Raw genomic sequence first — 19,761 nt, 5'->3', positions numbered from 1 at the left:
AAGTGCACGGGGTTCATTGCAGCAAAAAGCAAATCGGCCCAAAGGCCCACTATTAGGGAACTGTTTGAATAAATTATGGAGCATCCATTCAATAGAATGTTGAGCAGCTGTGAAATAAGAGACAGATCCATATGCACGGGTATGGAGTGATGCCCACTATGCTTGTTAAGTGAAAAAGCAAGTTATAGAACACTGAGTAGCAAGACACCCTATTAGAAAAAAAAATTCTGGATCTGGCTGTGCGTGTGAATCCATGTGTGTAAACATGTAACTCACACATGATTGTAGACACATAGAAACAAAGTCTAGAAAGGATCCTCACCAAACTGTTAATAAGGGTTTACCTGTGATTTCAGAGGTGGGGGATTGAAAAAGGAGCTTTAACTTTTCGCCACGACTCATTTTTGTGTCGTTTGAGTTTTTATATGTGACTCACTTTTATAAACAGAAAAAAAAAGACTTAGACTTAGGAAAAAACCTCAGGGGACTAGTCTCGGCATCTCCCCTTATAGGTGGAGCAGCCGAGGCGCCCTCCTGAGCAGCACCTTGCTGAGGTGGCAGGCTAGCCACGCGTCTGCCCTTCCCATAGACGTTCCACGGATGGAGCTGGGCGGGATTGCTGAGGGCAGCCCTGTGCCCATGGGCGTGAGCACAGGGGACACTTGCCTCTTCCTCCCCAAGAGAGCACCTCCATTCCTCTGAGATGCTCTAGCCTACTTGCCCCCCGCAGGGCCGAGGACAGAGTGTTCACCAGGCTCTCCTGCCCTCACTGTGTCCTTACAAAGTGCGTGACCTTGAGCAATTCTCTGAGAGCCTCCTCAGGGAGGTTGAGTGGGTCTAAAGGGGTCATGGTGAGAAGGAGCCTTGCCCACCGGGCAGTGGCATTTACAAAGGACAGTTAGATGATTACCCTTGATGTGATTCTTATTACCTGGAACTGTAGCAAGTTCTGTTCTTAGACTCTTGGGGATGAAGGGATACATTTCATTCTGGAAGGGGAATGTGAGACCACATGCCAGGGGGTGCTTACTGTGGACGCTGCAAACTGCTTATGGGGGCTGTGGATCTCCAGGGTCGGGGTGCCGGAAAGATGGGGGATCCAGAGCTGAAGGAAAGAACTGTGCTGGGCTTTGGGGCCCAACAGAATGCTTATTTGGAAGGCCTCCTTTGACCCTTTTGCTCCAATGCGCAGCTAGTCCCTGTTTGGGTCAGGGCCTTGAGAGGCCAAAAGGAAAGCCGGAGGGATCTGGCAAAAGTCAGGTCAGCCCAAGGTTACCAGAATTGATTGGTGGCACTAGAGTCTTCTGAGGAGGGGTCCTGATTTGAAGTAGGAGTAGTGTGAAGAATGTTTGTTTAAAAAAAAAAAAAAAAATCATTGTTTTTTTTTTTTTTTTTAACTAAGCCCAGTGTGAGGCTTGAACTCTTAACCCTGAGATCAAGAGTTGCATGCTCTACCAACTGAGCCAGTCTGGCACCCCAGAATGTTTGTTTTCACTTACATATATATGTATTTCTTTCCCCACTTACGTATAGTGGAACGTTTGTTTTTAATAGGGGCTTCAGAGTAGGCTTGGAGGCCCTATGTCACCTCAGAGAGTCGGGGTGGTAGCTGCCATGGGTCACAGCTTGGTCATTGAAACCAGGCTGGCAAACCTGCCTGCATTCTTCTGCTTCTTATGCTCGAGTCCACAAACCCGTTGACTTCAGGGAGTCAGGCCCAGAGATCCCTTAAAACTGAGAGCAGAATTGTGTGTGTATTTGCTTGCGCACTTATGTGAACAAGGTTTTCTGGACAACGGGTGCATAACTTTCACCGGAATTTCAGAGGGGTTAGTGATCCAAAAGAGGCAAGACCACCGATCTAATCGTCCCCTCCTGTTTCTTCATCTTTCCAGGTGGAAAGCAGTGACACGCCAAAGGACCCCGCAGTGACCTCCAAGTCCCCGTCCATGGCCCAGGACTCAGGCCCCTCAGAGCTGTTACCCAACGGGGACTTGGAGAAGCGGAGTGAGCCCCAGCCAGAGGAGGGGAGCCCCGCTGGAGGGCAGAAGGGCGGGGCCCCAGCAGAGGGAGAGGGTGCGGCTGAGACCCCGCCCGAAGCCTCCAGAGCCGTGGAGAATGGCTGCTGCACCCCCAAGGATGGCCGAGGAGCCCCCGCAGAAGAGAGTGAGTCCTGGGCACAAGGGGCAGCCTCTTCTGGGATCCCCAGGATTCTTCCAAGGGTTAGAGACTTGGGGGCCAGCAGGCCCCAGGAGGCATGGGAGCTGAAGGTCTACTTGCCAAGGCTATACCCCGGAGTCTGCTGGCTGGGTGCAGCCTGCACACATGTTTTATTTGGCCCATGTAGTGTTTTAAACATTTTCAAAAATTAGTTGCCAGTATTTAAAAATCCAGAAATTTCACATAAAAATCTGGAGTTTTGGCTTCTCGTGGGGAAAAAAAAAAAGCTAGATCTGGCAACAGTGGATTTGTAGAATGCCAACAGTTGCAGGACTGGGGTGATGGCTGTCCCCCTGCCCCACCCCCCCACCCCTTCATAGGCTGGTTGTGAGCCTCAGTTTCCTTCAGCCCTCACGTGGCCTTCTTCCTCTTCTCCAAGACCTGCAGTTCTCGGGGACTGCGTGTGCAGCCCCTGGCCTGGGTGCTCCAGGCAGTGGATGCCCTCGGAGCCCTGAAAACCCAGTTAGCCTGCCCCAGCATAGATGTCTCGAACTCACCACAGTTCAGCTGACTCAATTCAAGTGTGATTGTGACCGAGCAGGGTGGGGGTGGGGCGGAAGGGGGTGGCCAGTTCGCCACCCCAGCCCAGGCCCCTTCCTCCCCAGACTTTTTGGTCTTGCCCTGGAGTCCTGGAAAATTGCCTACTTTTCTCTTTCAGGTTAAGCCAGTGATTTCAGGGCCAACCAAGCTGTAAACATGTTAGTAATGAGGACAACTAGCATTTGTACGGGGCTTCACAGTTTACAGAGCGCTTCCTCATATATTATCACATTTGATCCTCCCGGGGCCCTGCCAGGTTGTTTTGCATATGTGCATTTTAATTCAAAAAGTCTTCCAAGTGCGTATGATGGAATGAGTAAATCGATTAATTGGCCTAACTTATTTTGCATGGATCTAAACCCAATATTCATGCGGGATTGAGAGCATTTCCAGAAAAGAGATTTCCAAATTAAAATATGTATATATTTCATTCATTTATTATTCAACTAATATTTATGATGTTCCCATTATGTGCAAAGCGCTTTTTAAGGTACTCTGTATTCGCTGGTTTAGTTCTCCAAACAATCCTTCAAGAGGTATTGTTTTCCTCATTTTAAGGCAGAAAAAACATGCCACTTAGCGAGATGAAGTGACTTGGTCAGGGCCTCCGTGCCTGTAAGTGGTAGCTCCAGGATGCATTCCGTCTTGGCTTCAAAGTTGGTGTGCCCCTCTGCTGTCTCCTTTTATTCTGCAGTGGGGCTCAGTGCAGGCTAGCCCGGAACCGCCCAGGGCTTCTGGCCTTACCTGAGTGCCTTGTGGGTAGGTCCTGACACTGGGCGGGAGTGTTCAAGGGTCCGGAGTGGAGGGGAACTGAGGAGGAAAGGGAGAAGAGACCCCATCCCTCCCGCTAAGAAGACCAGGTATTCCAGAGCGGAAACTGGGAGCCCGTACGCTCCACCCGCCCACCGTGTGCTGATTCCTGGGACCCCACCATGACTGACAGTAAGCTGCAGTCCTTTCTGCCTGGTGGGATGGGGCCATACATAGTTCTAAGGCCGCTCTTAACCCTTGAGGGTGTGCTTTCACTTTGGGGTTTCCCTGTCTCCACTTCCGTTTGTTCTCCAGAGTTCCTTCTTCAGTCAGTCAATAGATGTGTATGAAACATCCATTGTGTGTGTGTGTCAGGATCTGGGCGAACCGTCATGAACAAAATCCTGGTTCTTGCCTTCAAGGACCTCAAAGTCTGCTGGAGAGACAGACGTTAATGAGAAATTCACACTGAAAGGCATGTGATTATACAAGGAGATAGGTTCTCTAAGAGAAAATAAACACAGTTCTATGAGGAACTGTGATCAGGGAAACCCCGGGCAGCCCGGCCTGTTCCACGGAAGCGGAAGGATGACTGGGGGTTCACCAGGTGAGGGGTGGTGTGGGAGGGAGTGAAAACAGGTACAGAGGCTCCCGGGTGGGAGGGAGCAGGGCACCCAGAGACCTGACAGAAACTAGTAAGGTTTCGGTGAGAGAGCAAGGAAGAAGGGTATGAGAGCAGACGGGACCAGGGCAGGCCTTTGAGGACACCCTCTGGGGTGGGGGGGGGGCAGGTGACATGATCTGCTTTGTGTTTTGAAAAAAATCACTTTGCGCTCTGGTTCCCAGAGTGGAACCGAGGGGCTGGGAAGCTGGGTTAGGGGGCTGCTGCAGGCGTGGTGGGGAGGAGGGCGGCTGTAATGAGGGGGCAGCAGAGGTGGAGAAGCGGGCAAGCGCCAGGAGCCCAAGGGGAAAGGGAAGAGATGGTGTTGAGATGTCTCCTGGGTTTGGGATTTTCCCCACATCGGGGGACCTTCCTCAGAATCTTAGTGCTGAGTGTGGCAGGCCAATGCTCGAAGCCTCCCTGACCCCCCAGTAGCCTCGGAGCACTCCTGTGTTGTGTGCTGGTAGGCCTCAGAGCTGGGGCGGGGGAGCCCCTGAAGGCCACCATGCATTGCCTGGCTGCTGAGACCGGTGAGGTGCTGCCGGGGGCGTGGGCAGTGGTCTGCTGGAGGCTCGGCCACCTGGCCCGCAGTCAGCCACACAGAACGCGTACGCAGCTGCTTAGTTCCAGGGAGGAAGGAGACTTAAGGCCCCAGGGAGGAAGTGAGTTGGCCATGGTCTCCCATCTGTTCCCCGCACTCCAGGTCTCCTCTCAGGGGGCCCCATCCGTCTCCCCTGAACCCCTCCCATTAGGTCCTATACAGGAAAAATGGAGGACTTTAAGGCAACATTCCTGTGCACACAGGCGCCCCAGATCCTGATAGAACAGCCAGGAGAAAGAAGGAGTAATGGGGGAGATGATGAGTCATCGGGCCAAGAGCCACCTGGATAGGCAGGTGGTGGCCTTGGGACTGCTTCTGCACTCCTAGCATTAATGCTGCCATGATTCTCATAGAAGCGATGGTAATATGGCTTTCTTTTACTGAATATTGACTATGTGTTGACTGTCCTATATCCTCACTACTCAGAGGGGCCCGTGGACCAACAGTGTTGCCTGGTATCACCTCTGAAGTTAGAAATGCCGAATCTCAGGCCCCACCCTAGACCTGTGGAGTCAAAATCTACATTTTAAAGAGATCCTGATTTCGATGCATATTAAAGTTTAAGAAGCCCTGCTCTTTAGTTACATGGTCTCTGGTTTAATCTTTGTGATCCCATGTGAGGAAGACTCTTATTGTCCCCATTTTTCAGATGGAGAGACTGAGAGTTCAGAAAGGTTAAGTTACTTGCCCAAGATTATTCAACTAGTAAAGGACCAGATTAGGGTGAGCACAAAGCCCTTTTCCGCTCAGATGGAACACCCAGTATTGGGTTAGTGACTGCCCTCTGAGGCAAGCCTGGCCTTAGCCTTGTCATGGAGATTTGGGTTCCTTTTAAAGGAAATTTGGGGCGGGTCCCCCGGCTGATATAGGCTTAGATCAATGGGTAAGTGTTGGAAGCACCCTGGCCTCTCCTGCCCCCTGGACCTGAGATACTCTAGGGTCATGTCTGAGCCTGCCAGGGCCACCCTGGGAGGCACGCAGCCACCTGGCCCGCCTGTGACCCTGGGTCTGGGCCAGGAGCAGATGGACTGCAGAGGGAGTGTTGAGAGAGCAGCTGACCCTCCTTGACTCAGGACAAGTGCTGCATTCTGAGGCAGCCCAGTTTGTTGTTTTGCTGGGCCAGGCTGGAAAGTGTGTGTGTGTGTGTGTGTGTGTGTGTGTGTGTGTGTGTGTGTGTGTGTGTGTGTGATATCACTCAGTGGGCATGTGCAGAATCTGTCAGGGAGAAAATTCCAGAAAGAAGCCAGTTGGAAACTGCGCGAGGAAAAGCAATTGTTTGGGGGAGCATGGGGACCAGGGAATGGGGAAGGGGAGAACATGAAGGTAGTGGAGGGTAACGTGAACGGGCTTGGCATTCAGGAGCCCTGAAATCTGATTTCAGCACTCCACACCCACCCCCCAGCCTCAGTTTCCCCATTGGCAAAATCTAGGGGCTGAACAGGTGCTCCATCATCTCTATAGTTCCCTTCAACCCTGATTTTCTTTCATCCGAATGAATAGATGATTCCCCATAATGAGATGCCACGGAGGGACCCCCATAGGAAACGTTCGAGAGGTCCGAGGGACCCCTGGCCGCGGCCTGGTCCAAGGGCGGGCGCCCCCTTCTGGCAGCCCAAAGCCTCGCCGGGAGAACGTGCAGGTCTGAGAAAAGGGGTGGGGGACCCCCGGGGGCGGGAGGGGGACCCGGCTCCAGGGAGCCTGAGAAAAAGTCAGGGGAGCTGGCTGTGCTGAGCGGAAGCACGGAGGAAGAGACAGCAAGCCCGGGTGAGACATACCTTAAAAAGCCTGTCGTGTAAAGTGTTAGCGGCACCCCCGTTCCCACCGCGCGCGCACCCACGACAGACACTGGCACGTCCGTGTCCCGCCCCCACCACTCCGTGGCACCGGCTCGGTGCCCGTGCTGGCTGCCGGGGGGGGGGGGGGTTGGGGGGGGGGGGATTGCTGCGAGCGCCGGCCCTGCCTCCCTTCCCCTGGGCTCTGGGGGCGCTGTGACCCCCGGGGCTGCCCCTCCCCCGGGGGCACACACGGAGAGCCCCAGGGCTTCTCTAGTGAGAGAGAGGGAAAGAAACTTCCTGTCCGGGGCCTTCAGTGCTGTGTCTGGTTTCCGCCTCAGAGCCGGGAGATGAAGTAGGGGCTGTTTTTTCCATTTGGGGCTCCCCCACCCCAACTACCATGAGCCAGCCTCAGTGACCTTCCTGCTCTGGGCCCAAGCTCAGTCCTCTTGGCTTCAGAGAAAGGAGTTCAGGGGCCCAGATGAGGGGGGGGCTCCCCGCACCTCCCCCCCCCCCCCCCCCGAAGTTCTGGAAGGCATAATTATCCCAGCCCCACAGCCAGGGGCAGCTGGACTGCAAGGCGCTCGCTGGGCCTGGGGAGGGCATCCGGGTGAGGACCTGAAAGGCCCAGGGTAGGAGCGCAAGGGTATTCTGGAGGAGGGCGGCTGCCCTCCTGTGTGGGGCCCGGACGGGGAGAGGATGAGACTGTCCTACAGACAGAACTGCTGGGGCCTCCCGCCCCCGGGGGAGCCTCTCCTTCTAGGAACTGGAATCCGGGCCCAGCTGAAGAGCTGCAGGGAAGAGGAGCAGGGAGATGCCTTAGGGAAAGGGATCCAAAGTAATATCTATTGAGCACCTACTATATGCCAAGTCCTGCTCCAGGCACTTGATGTTCCCAGTAACCTAAAGATTTTAGAACGGTTGGCTCTGTCTTGATTCAGTGAGAAAACGGGCTAGGAGAGGTTACAGAGGTCACACGGAAACACCTGGGAATCCAAGTCTTTTAGAGTAAAGGTTCAGAGACCTGAGACTGAGGTGGGGAATGGGCGTACAGAGGCAGGTATCAAGAACAGAACCACAGTATTGAGAACTGCAGAAGGACCCTAGAAATCATCTCCAGCATCATTATTTTCCAGATAAGGAAGCTGAGCCTCAGAGACAAAGTTGCTATACCAGAGTCTTGCTGCAGTGGCCGTGTACCCCATTGCCCCCCAGGACATCTCTGCCTCACTCCATAGCAGCATGCAGCTCCCTTCCAGGGCAGGGGGAGACTGTGCCATGTAGGCCCCTCCTCTGTGAAGGGAGCTGTTCCTAGATGACCCCGTTTGTGTGCCTGGGACAGAGTCAATGGGCCAGAAACCGTGGCCCTGGCTTTCCAATCGTTCCTTCGGATTTGGGCCTCCGAACCTGCCCCAGTCCCTTCTCTGCTCTAGGCCATGCTCTGAGTCCTTGGGGCCAGCATGGTGCCTAGCACATGGTGGGCCGTCAGGTTTGATACGTGAACAGCTGAATGGTTGGAGGACCCCTGTCTTTGTGGCAGGGACCCCAGGCACAAGGTGGGGCCTCTGAGCCACTCCCGTAACTCTGCCGACAGTCCCTTTGTTCTTCCCTCTCCACAGGCAAAGAACAGAAGGAGACCAACATCGAATCCATGAAAATGGAGGCAAGTGTTTTGCTCAACCCCCAGGGGCTCTGTGGATCCTGATTCTAGAAGAAAGCCACCTCTCTGACCAACTGTGGCGAATGTGTGTGAGGGGATGCCTGAGGTGGTCCCGTCCCTTTCTTTACATGTCCCCGTGTAAGGAGGAAAGGAGATGGGTGTGGAGGTTAGAAGCCCCCCAACAAGGCAGCCAGCTGGTCCGCCTCTGCGACCAAGCACCTCCCCTCATGGTTCGCGTCCATGTGCCCCCCTCAGCCCGTGGCTCACTTCTCCAGCCCGAACAGGGCCTTGCCCAGCACTTGCAGGGTTGACATCTCTGGCCAGGAGTCAAAGCTCCTGTGTTCTGTTCGAGGTGAGTGCCTCCTCAGTTTCCCCTCAGGAGGAGCAAACCTTGCGGTGGGACCGTCAGTGCCCATCTTAATGCCAGTCTGTCTCTCTGTCGTCTCTCTGTCCAGGGCTCCCGGGGCCGGCTGCGGGGTGGCTTGGGCTGGGAGTCCAGCCTCCGCCAGCGGCCCATGCCGCGCCTCACCTTCCAGGCGGGGGACCCCTACTACATCAGCAAGCGCAAGCGGGACGAGTGGCTGGCACGCTGGAAAAGGGAGGTGAGGTGCCTTCTGGCCTGGGCCCCAGCCTGTCCCACAGAATTGGAAAAACCAGAAGTTAGCTTCAGCCGCCCTCTGGAGCTGTTGTCAGGCCCTGGCTGAGCCTCAGTTTCCCCATCAGGTTAACCTCTTGCACTTAAACAGGGAACCGCTCAACTCCTAGGCAGTGACTGGTTTCTTTTTTCGTTCAACAAAAGTTTATTGAGCACTTACCCTGTACCAAGTAGCGTACTAGGCTCTGTGCCTATGTAATTCCCGGCCTCGTGGAGCGGACACTCTGATGGAGAAGATAGAACAAGACAGAAAAGTAAAGGAGGGGCTGAAATAGAGGATAACAGAGGCCTGCTTTAGGTGGGGGTGGTCAGGGGAGGCTTCTTGGAGGAGGCGGCATTTAAGTTAAGACCCGATGGAACAGGAGAGCTGGCTCCAATCTGGTCGCTCCGTGGTCCTTCAGTTCTCCACTGCCTCAATGCCTCTTGCTGCTAAATCCCTCTACTAGCTCGCTTCCACCCCCCGACCCTTGCTGCTCACGACCCCCATGGAAGGTATCTGGTGAGGAGCAGGGTGGGGTAGAGTGTTCTAGGCGGAGGAAACACCACAAGCAAGACCCCAACTTGTTTGGCAAAATGAGTGACCAGTATGCCCAGCGTGAAACGAGTGAGGGAGAAAGTGGGGTCGGACAAGGCTGGGAGGTAGGCAGTGGTCCAACCATGTGGGGCTCTGCAGGTCTTGGCCAGAAGCTGGTATAACTCTGAGTACATGGAAGGTTTCTGTGCAGAGGAATGATTTGATGTGGATTAAAGGGGCAGCAATGGCGACAGGGCAGATTCAGGATGTATTCTGGGGATAGAATCAGTAGGGCTTGCTGATGGATGTGAGGGTTGAAGGAGGGGAGGAAACGGAAGGACCCAAGGACAACTCGGAGGGGTTTCACTTGAACACCCCGTGATGGTTGTGCCATGTCCTCAGATGGGGAAGGCAGGTGCAGAAGCGGGTTTGGGACTGGTGGGAATTGCCAGTTCGGTCTGAGAGGCCGAGGTGCCTGGAGCTTGGGGGGTAGGGAGGTCCACGCTGCAGATGCAGAGGTGGGAGAATGTCAAGAGCAGAAGCTGGTGTTCAAGTCCAGGGAAACTGATAAGCTCATCTAGGGACGGGGAGAGAGAAGAGGCCAAGTCCCAGGATCGCACCCACAGAAACCCCACCATTTATGGGCTGTGTAGAGAGGACTGCAGGCACTGACAGGCATGCCCATCGCCTCTGACAACCTGGAGGTAGCCGGTGACTTTTCTAAGAGAAGCTTCTTTGGGGGTGGAAGCCAGCCCATGGCAGGCTACAGCAGGGACAGGAGGTGAGGCCCTGGGGACTGAAAGACCAAGGAGCCAGCAGCCTGTCAAGCCCGACGTGAGGGGCTGCTCTCCTTTCTGATCCTCAGAGACAAGGCGGCTGACCTCTGGCACCAGGAAGTGAGCGGCAATGTCACTGAGTTGCCACCATCTGGGGCGTTTACCCCAGGCCTACAAAGGAAGGCGTTACATTGTGTGAGAGCTTGCTCTAGAAAAAGGTCAGAACAAGGTAGGGGTTTGGCTACTTGACTGTCTCCAGCTCCTCTGGGATCTAGGAAGGCAGAAATTTCTCTCCTGGAAGAGCCTGGACAAGGAGCAGCCTGTTGCAGGTCCCGGAGAAGAGAGGCACTTGACCCTGAGCACAAAGTGTGGTCTTTAGGACGAAATTCAGGAACGGGGGCTGTTCTTGCCATCTGGTCAGTTGCCCACTAATCAGTCCCTGGCGGTCAGCGGGGGGGGGGGGGGGGCTTTGCTTTTTCCTGCTCTCCCTGAGCCTGGGGGCCAGAGCGTAGGCATAGTGACTTTTAGACCTGGAACATTTATAAATTCTGTGGTTCTCAAACTATGCCCCACTGAAGAAGTAGCATGGGAGCCTACCCTCAGCTGCCATAGAAAAGGGGATCTTCTCTCAACTCGCAGGAAAAGTTAAGATAATCGATGCATTTTATCGATGTTAAGATTTCTACTAAAATTTAAAAAGACTTTATCATGCACCTCTTGTAGTATACGCAGAAGTAGAGAAGAGTAGTGTGCTGAACAAACCCCCACGTACCTTTCACCCAGCTTCAACAATCATCAAAAGCTTTTCTAGTAAACTTTAAGTGTTTGGCATCCGCTTCCCCAGCCCCAGCCAAGAAAGGTAATCAATGCGCATTATCAGAAAAACTTAAAAAGTTGATTTAATTGAAAGTGTTTGAGGTATATGTGACTTGAGATGTAGAGACCTGCCCCTGCCCCCAAAATATATTTTCTGGGGCGCCTGGCTGGCTCAGTCGTTCGAGCATGAGACTCTTGATCTCTGGGTCATGAGTTCAAGCCCCGTGCTGGGTGTAGAGCTTACTTAAAAAAAAAAAAAAAAAAAAAGTATACTTTTTGCCAAACTGTTCCTTCCTCATTTATATTCTATGACTAAAGATGTCCAGAGAGAATTCTGTGACTCCCAGTACAGGTGTCAGAACTGCTGGTCCCCTCCCTCTCAGACTTGGGGGGCAGGGGCTACACTTAGGCGCTGGCCACGGGCCCAGGCTCCATTCAGGCTTCCTGCTGCCCACCGAGGCCTGGCCCCCGTACCGTACCCACCCGCCTTGGGCTGGGCCAGCGGTCTAGAGGAGGGCTAGCTGCAGGCAACAGCAATGTTGGGGAGACACGGGGAGCTCTCAAGACTGCCAGGTTCCCTTCAGACTAAAGAGTAGCAACTGTCACCAGCAGAGTGGCTTACCTGAGGTAAAGAAACCCTTCCTCCTCTCGTAACCTCACCCCGTTCCCTGGCAGTCGACCTTTTCTTCTAACACCTCCACCCTCGGCCTTCCTGACCTTGGCCCTGAAATTCTTTTTTTTTTTTTTTTAGAGATTGACAGAGACACAGCGAAAGAGGGAACACAAGCAGGGGGAGTGGGAGAGGGAGAAACAGGCTTCCTGCCGAGCAGGGAGCCCGATGTGGGGCTCCATCCCAGGACCCTGGGATCATGACCTGAGCCGAAGGCAGACGCTTAACAACTGAGCCATCCAGGTGCCCCTTGGCCCTGAAATTCTTCCCCATTTCCTCCAACTGCATCTGCTCAGCCTCCTCCTCTGTCCCATGACAATGGCATCTCCAGATCTCTGTCTGCCACTCTTGATCCCCTTACCGCTTATGTGCTCTCATAGATCCTACTACCTGCCTTCCTCCCAAAAAGACACCTCCCCTCCCAGAAGCACGGTTCCAGCTGTTTCCTAGGCAGTGTCACTTGAAGGCCCAGCCAGCACGTCCTAACCTCAGAATGCAGCACCTGCTCTCTAAAACTTCCTCCAGGGCACTGTTACTGGGCAACCAGAACCCTCCATGTCCGAGCACTGGGGGTACTGGCGGTACCGGAAGCCTGGAGGATTCCTAGTTATCCCAAGATGGGATGAGGGTTCAGGGCACCTCAGGAAGAGCATCACCCCAAGGGGCTTAGATCTCAATTCTTCCCAGATCATCCATGCATCAGCAAGAGGTGGATTTTGGCTTTTAAGGGATGAACTAGAATTTCGGGAAGAGGGCAGAAGGGCATTGAAGAAAGGTGTATGGCCTGTGCAGAGGTCCTGGGGCACAAGGCAGCATGGTCTTTTCAGCATCAGGAAGGGAAGTTGGTGGTGGGGCATGGGATGTGGGGCCTGAGGACTGTGTTGTCCTGTCTTGGGGTTTCCACCAGACCCCAGTCTGCACCTGCCCCTTCCCTGGTCCACGTGCCCCACCTGTGGGGCCTGCTTCCCTCCAAATACTCCGTCAGCTAAATTTCCTTTTGCCATGACACCCTTGCCAGTCCAGTTATTGAGTGAGGTTTACTTTTGACTTTTCCATCTGAGATTACCGACCTCCCCAGGCTTTCCTCCCCCAGAAAAAAATGTTTAAGAAGGTATAGAATATCACAAAAGGAATGAAATTTAAAGTAACTAGGTGAGGGAAATGAGACTTTTGCTCCTTCCCTGGGGCTGGGGTGGGAACTCCGGCTGGAGGTGGGGAGGTGTTGTCTTCTGTCTGCCCGTCACGGATTCCCTTCACTTCCTTACTCATCTTTTTAAGGACTGAGCTCTGCTTGAATCATGACCAGGCCCTGCTCTACAACTACAGTGGCTCCCCATGGTCTCCCTCATGATGCCAGAAATCCTCCAGCTGTTTCTCAAGGCGTCAGCTCTTGCTGTGACTTCATCCCACCCCGCTTCACTGTCATTCTCTAAGAGAAAGGTCCTCGAAGAGGGACCAGTCCCCTCTATGTATTTGACTTCTCTCCTCCGTGCCTCTGTTCCCACTGGGCTTTCCTTGATCTGTTCTTCAGGAGTGAGTCCACGGAGGCTCTCTGGTTCACAGTGACCTCCTTCTTTGCACCCTGTAGCCCTTACTGTCAGTATTTTTGGATTTAGCACTCCCTGATATTTCCTAGGGTATTTTTCACTATTTCTTACGTGTTAATTGTGTCTTCCCCCATCATGCCCAGTCAGATGTTGGGCAGGGGAAATAGGCTCAACAAATGGCTGTGGGTTGGCCATGCAGTTGACAGGTTGGTGAATGTGGGACACCTCAGAGAGCTCAGGCCGGGGATTTCTGCCTTGAAGGCCCCAAGCCCTTGGCTTCCATAGGGTTTTTTCCAGAGGTGCTGACAGGCGTACCTGGAGAACAGCACGGGGCCAGGGGACCGGTGTGGTTAGGTTTTCATGGATAAGGTGGGGCCCTGATTCTTGTCCACCCTGTGCTCCTGCTGTTCCTGCTGGGCCTCTGCTGTGCTTGAGCCCAGGAGAACCTGCCCCGCCCTGGCGGGCAGAGGGGCCCGGGCCGCGGCAGCAGGGAGGACGGGTGTGAGGCCATCCCTCCTTCCGGGGGAGGGCAGGGCCTAGGCTCCTCTTCCTGACAGTTAACGGGACAGAAGGACCCAAGGACTCTGGGCTTAGGAAGGGCTTCTCACGTGTGTTACTTCCTTGGTTCTCGCCACTGTGAGGAAGAGGGGGTGAGGAGGGCTAGTTAGGCAGCTGGAACAGTCATCCAGCCAGAGGGGCTGTGGACTCCCCTCTGCTTACGGTTTCAGGACTCAGCTGCAGCTGGGGGATGTTGTGGCTCTGTCAATAGTGTCTTCCCCCCGGCCTGATTCTAAGTTCTGTCGAGGCAAGGATACCATGTCCTGCTGATCTAGGATCTGGTCTCTTTCCTGGCTCCCACTCTGAAGGGAGGGACTTGGGCATCCTTACACTTACGGGATGCTTCGTACACATTCAGTAGTGATGAGGACAAATAATCTGTGGCTCAAGGCTAGTCTCTTGTCCCCTTCCATCCCCCTCCTACATCAGGCAGCTCCCCCATCCCCTGCCTCCAGGCTGCCCTACAGGTAGCAAAACTTTCATATTCCTGAAGGGAAGGGTGCCTTTGGAGGCTAGTTCAAATGCCGCTTGGCGACTTACCAGAGGTGGGACCTTCAGCATCGCTTTTAATCTCACCGAGCTGAGGTCCCTCAGCTGTCGCTGGCCTTGGGCTATGCTGGGCGCTCGCAGGCGTGTCTCATGTCCCCGCAAGCAGCACTTGCCCTTGCTTGCTTTCTGCCTCTCCCCAACCTGAGCTTGGTAGATGCAGGCACTCTAGGCACCTCCGTCCCTAGGGCTGGCATTCAGAAGAAGCTGGGTAAAGGTGTGCTGAATGAATCAATAATTGTAATCTCAGAATTGTGTGGGTTGATAAAGTAATCCTTAATATCTAAAGCTCCTAGGGCAGGACTAGCATGTAACAGGAGCCGGATGATTTTTGAAATGATTCTAAATGACACAAGTATTACACAAATATGTTCTTGTAAAAAAACTCATCCCTCCCCCACGGTTTTAATTCCTCCAGCAGAGGTGCCTGATGTTGTTAGTTTGGCGCATATACGACGTGATTTTTTTCTATCCATCTCTGTGTGTATAAATGTATAATTTTGCTTCACAGTTGCTTTTGTTTTTCTTTTTTTACGTAAATGGAACCACATTGTAGTTTCATTCTACGGCTCAGTTTTTCACTTAGGACAAGTGTCAATAATCTAGCCGTGTAATTACGGTTCTGTCCCACCGTATGGATTACCATGATTTTACTTAACCGTCCTGAGTGGGGAGTGTTCATGTTGGTTATAGTATTTTGCTGCATGAATACCTGCAGCAGTGAACATCCTTGGTCATGCCTCTTTGTGCATCTGTGTTTCTCTAAGACAGACACCCAGGAAGAGAAATGCTAGGTCGAAGGGAATGTGTATTTTGCTTCTTGTCAGATCTGCCAGATTGCCCTCCAAAAAGGGCAAGCGCCAGTTTATGCTCCCATAAACAGGGTATGAGAAGACTTCCACCTTTGCCAACATCAATGTTTTGCTAATCTAATGGGTGGGGAAAAAAACGGTATCTTGTTATGATTTTAATTGGCATTTCCCAGATACGAAGTGAGGCTGGACATCTTTTCATATGGTTATGGGCCATTTGTGCTGTGGCTTCTGTGAGGAGAGCAAATGTTGCTTCCTCTTGCTTTATAACCCTGCAGTCTCAACAAACTGTGCTTCCTGTCTGTCCTGGGAAGAACAGCCTGTGAATGTCCAGAGGGTCATCTCCTGCTGTGCTATATTCCATTTAATAAGCAGTCACCAAGCACCTACTAAGTAGGGGGCCATTGTGCTGGGGGCTTTGGGAATAAGATGAATTAGGTGTGATCCCCTGGGCTTTAGTACAGGAGACATGAGAAATGGTGGCAAAGCCAAATTATTAGCAAAGAATGTGGCTAGTAGTTTTAGGGTGTTCTGGCCAGTAGGCATTCCTCACTTACCCACCATATATAAATTAATGACAACCTGAACTTTTGCAGGATGGCCTCAAAAATAACATCTCCCTTCAAAGAGGTGAGGCCATTTGGGGCAGGCATGACAAGAATACTTTAGCAAAAGGCTGAGCACGTTTTTAAACGTATGCCTGTGACAGCCTGTAATCAGAGTGACTTTCAGGGCTGGCCTTTAGGATGGGCTGTGAAATTGTCATCCTAGCGGCTCCCATGGTCTCCCAAGTGGGTGGGCCGTTTGCATACTGGAGGGTTCACTTCATCCCTGGGACACACAGAAGAGCTCTGAGAACAACCCCAACTTCTTAGGGATGAGAAAGCAAGCGATAGTAGTGGGCGGGGTCTAGCGGGGGTGGGGGGGCTGCACCAACCCTGGAACCAGGCGAAAGGGGTCGGACTTGACTGAACACCTATTTCGTGCCAGGCACTGTGCCAAGAGCATTCACTTGCACGCCAGAGCTAAGATGTGATCGAGTGAATTTGTGTATCGGGACCCACAAAATTGAGTCTGCTCCAGGGGCCCAGCCCAGGGCAGAAATCTAAAGCTCAGTCCCGCTGTGCTTATGGGAAACACCTATCCCCGTAACCTCACAGGCACCAATCACAGTTGTCCAGCCCAGCTTTCACGCCAGCTCACCTTACCCTAGAAATCAGGACCTGCCAGCCTTTTAAGGAAATTCCCGACGTCCTAGCCAATCGTGCCCTGCTTCCGAGTTGCCTCTCCGAATATTCCGTCAAGCTCGATCCTATCCAGAATCCCTCGGGAAGAGTGCTCCATTTCTTGTTAGGCTCTGTACTCCCCGAACCGTCGATTGTTCTCCCTTGAACAAAGGACATCACACTCATTACTAAATTGTATTATTTTTGTCATTTGACAGATATATTGTCTGCAATTACTATAAGAACTATTTTTATCCCTGTTTTACTCGTAGGAAACCAAGGTTTCCCCTAGATAAGGAGGTAAGAGCCACATGGATGTGCTTGTAGAGCATTCCCAAGGGCAAAACTGATCTCAGGCTGCTTCTGTTTTGCACCCAGATGACTCACCTAGAACAGGATCTTCCTGGCTTGCAGTCTTGGCTTCTCCTCCAACTAAAGTATGGGGTTCAAAGAGGGATAGAGCTAGCTGGCCCAGCAGCCCCCAGCTGCCTCCACTCCCCACCTCCTGGGCCGCCCACGTGCATGCAGGCCACTCCCGTCTTTCCAGGTTTGGGTCCTTTTCAGCCCTCGGTACTGGTCCCCTGCTCCGCTCCTTTGGTCCTTAGCCCTTCCTTCCCTTGAGTTGCTGTTTTCTCGTGACTGTCCGTTTGACATTGTGAGATTGGATTAAAACAATGTTGGAATGCGATTCAGGAGGCCTGCTTTCTGGACTCAGCCTCTGCCCCCGATGCATTTGAGAAGGTCTTTCTCCTCTCTGCACTTTAGCTTCCTTATTTGTAACGTGACGGAAATAGACGTAGCTGATCCCAGACATTCTAAAATTTTATAATTTGGGGGGAGGAGGGCTGGAGTCATGCTCCGTAACGCCTATGTCTCCTATACTACCTTGTACATGAATTCCAAATTAAATATTGGAGTGCATTCTCAGACTTTACATACATGCCTCTTCAAGAATCGCACACGTAAAGTATCCTGATAAGGATTCTTATAAAGACTTCCGTAACATTTACGTGTTCGGTGCTAGAGTCTAGCTTTCCTTTCCTCTTCACTACTATTCCTCTTTCCTCCTCTGCTGTTATATACCCGGAGCAGAAATGTTGACCGTGGTGCTCGTCTTCAGACACGAGGCCCAGGCTGGGGAGGGGCCAAAAAGGCCATGTTGCAAACCGGGCCCTCCTCTCTGCAGCGGTTGACATTCAGTGTCTTCCTGGGGCATTTCCTCAGCTCGGGAATTCACGTTCCAGCTTCTGGCTTTGGTGGCCATCTACTTAGATCTGCCCCTTATTGTTAGTTTTCTTTTCATGAATCACATAATCATTCATTCATTATTTTAACGACTTGTCGAACCTTAACTGAGCAAGGTTCAGTTAAGGCGTGCTCAGGCTTTAAGATAACACCACATCTACTGCATGTCAGCATTTTCTAGACAGTAAGGAAACAAATGCGAAGGAAAGCCGAAATCCCACCCTGGGATTCCCCTTCCCCCCAGAGAGGTAGGCAGGTAAGGGAGTACCTCATATGCTGTAACCCGGTAGGACCATTTTAGAAAAATGAGCAAATGGGCCATGGGAGCGACTAACTAGCCCTGCCTGAGGACCTTGGGGCCGGCTTGCCAAAGAGAAGAGACAGCCTGCAGGCCTTCCACGGGAACCAGGAGTCTCCCTGGCAGGGATGGTGGGGGAAGGGCCTTGAGGGAGGATCCTAATAGGGTAGGTGCCGAGAAATCTGTGGGAGTTTGGAGTCTAGAGCACCTCAAGATAGCTTGCGTCGTTAGTTCAACTTTGAGAAGAATTCTCGTAGCACTTTCTCTGAGGCAAAGGAGAAGATATAATGGTGATGTTCTCTCTGCTTTGCTTTAAAGACCAGACCATTTGTCCAGGAGGCCCCAGGGATGTTCAAGCACGGGGAGGTCGGCTGAACTGTGTGACTCTAATAAGGAGCCAGTACACTAGACAAGGGAGTTAATGGGCTTGAATTCAGTTATTACTGAACACATAGCAATGTGCTGGTGCTGGAGGAGTTGCACATCTCAGAGGCGCATGTGGCTGGTGGAAGAGGCTGGAATGTTCACTGTGAACCTTGGCGTCAGGTAGAGCGTGGGGCTTGTTCTGTGCTTCTGGCACCAAGAGTCTGGTGAGCTACAAAGGAGCGTGAGAGCACTTCCTGGTGGAGGCATCCTTTGAGAATTCTAGTAGGGATGCACAAGGAAGGTGTTGCAGGGGAAGAATCACTGAGGGCAAAGAGGAGGAGGCATGAAGCTTCTGGGTTATTTAGAGAACAGCAAGAGATCTGGTAACTAGGGTGTGAGAGTCAGGGAGGAAGCATAAGAAGAGATAAGACTACAAAGGAAGATGGTCAGATCGGCAAAGGCCTTCCTGTCACGGTGAGAAACTTAGGCTTCATTGTGCAGGGGAGAGCAGGAATGTGAGAAAAGTGAACGCGGATTTTAGGAAGATAGCCCTGGCAGCATTGCAAGGGAGTCCAGAGTGGAAAAGTTGAGAAGGAAGATGAGTTAGGAGGGCCTTCCACTTGGCTTTGACTGAGGGTCCAGGTAACAGGAGGCAGACATGATAGAATTGTCTCCAGTTGGAGGGCAGGGAGAAACCTGCTTCCTAGCCGGGGGCTGGGGGTGATGGTCATTAACTGAGCTAGAGAATCCTGGAGGAAGAGCATGTTTGGGACCGGAAGGTGGTGTGGGGCTCTTCATTTCCTTAAGGGTGTATTCTGATCAGCAGGAGCTTTTAATTTTAATAAGGTCCAGTTTATCCATTTTGTTTTACTTTTATTAGTTCGTGTGCGTATCTCTAAGAATTCTCTGCCTACCCCAAGGTCAGGAAAGTACTCTCTTGGGAGGGGCTGGACCTTTGAGTTAGGCATTAGACAAGCTGCTTTTGAGAAGCCAGCAGGGTGGCTGTGCACGGGGAGAGGGAGAGGTGTAGCAGGCAGCTCAAAACGTGTGTTGGGAACAGAGTCACGGTTGTGGAGGGCAAGTGCATGCTGGAGGGCGGGGAGGGAAGGGCCCAGAGCATGGAGAGCAGCCCGCACTGACAGGACCCAGATAGGGAGGGGCAGGGACAGGGAGCTTCTGGGAGCAGCTGGTGCCCCGAACTGCGAGGATGTCCGGGGCCTGAAGGAGTTCTGGAACCCATTAGAGGACCATTCAAGCCCCCCTTTTTCGCCAATCTGTGGAGCCCTTCTTTTTTTTTTTTTAAAAGATTTTATTTATTTGAGAGAGAGAGAATGAGAGATAGAGAGCACGAGAGGGAAGAGGGTCAGAGGGAGAAGCAGACTCCCTGCTGAGCAGGGAGCCCGATGTGGGACTCGATCCCGGGACTCCAGGATCATGACCTGAGCCGAAGGCAGTCGCTTAACCCACTGAGCCACCCAGGCGCCCATGTGGAGCCCTTTCTAATATCCGTGTAGTGTCTGGCCATCCT

General features: G+C 52.7%; 1 protein-coding gene across 9 annotated transcripts in view; it reads left to right on the top strand.

The window, feature by feature from the left end:
- Positions 1-19,761, top strand: part of DNMT3A (DNA methyltransferase 3 alpha) — a 97,185-nt gene that overhangs the window by 51,046 nt on the left and 26,378 nt on the right. For 8 of the 9 annotated variants that reach the window (XM_025867854.2, XM_025867852.2, XM_073897076.1 and 5 more), the window contains 3 exons: positions 1,896-2,166; positions 8,164-8,207; positions 8,660-8,806. In XM_025867854.2, the coding sequence (XP_025723639.1) occupies positions 1,896-2,166; positions 8,164-8,207; positions 8,660-8,806 (462 nt within the window). Of the gene's footprint in view, positions 1-1,895; positions 2,167-8,163; positions 8,208-8,537; positions 8,557-8,659; positions 8,807-19,761 lie in introns of those variants that run through there. The other variant, XM_073897078.1, reaches the window with a different exon arrangement.

This window comes from Callorhinus ursinus, unplaced genomic scaffold (genome assembly GCF_003265705.2).
Source record: "Callorhinus ursinus isolate GAN/ISIS: 27379988/994484 unplaced genomic scaffold, GSC_fseal_2.0 scaffold10, whole genome shotgun sequence".
NCBI lineage: Eukaryota > Metazoa > Chordata > Mammalia > Carnivora > Otariidae > Callorhinus > Callorhinus ursinus.
This window is presented reverse-complemented; position numbering and strand designations above follow the sequence as displayed.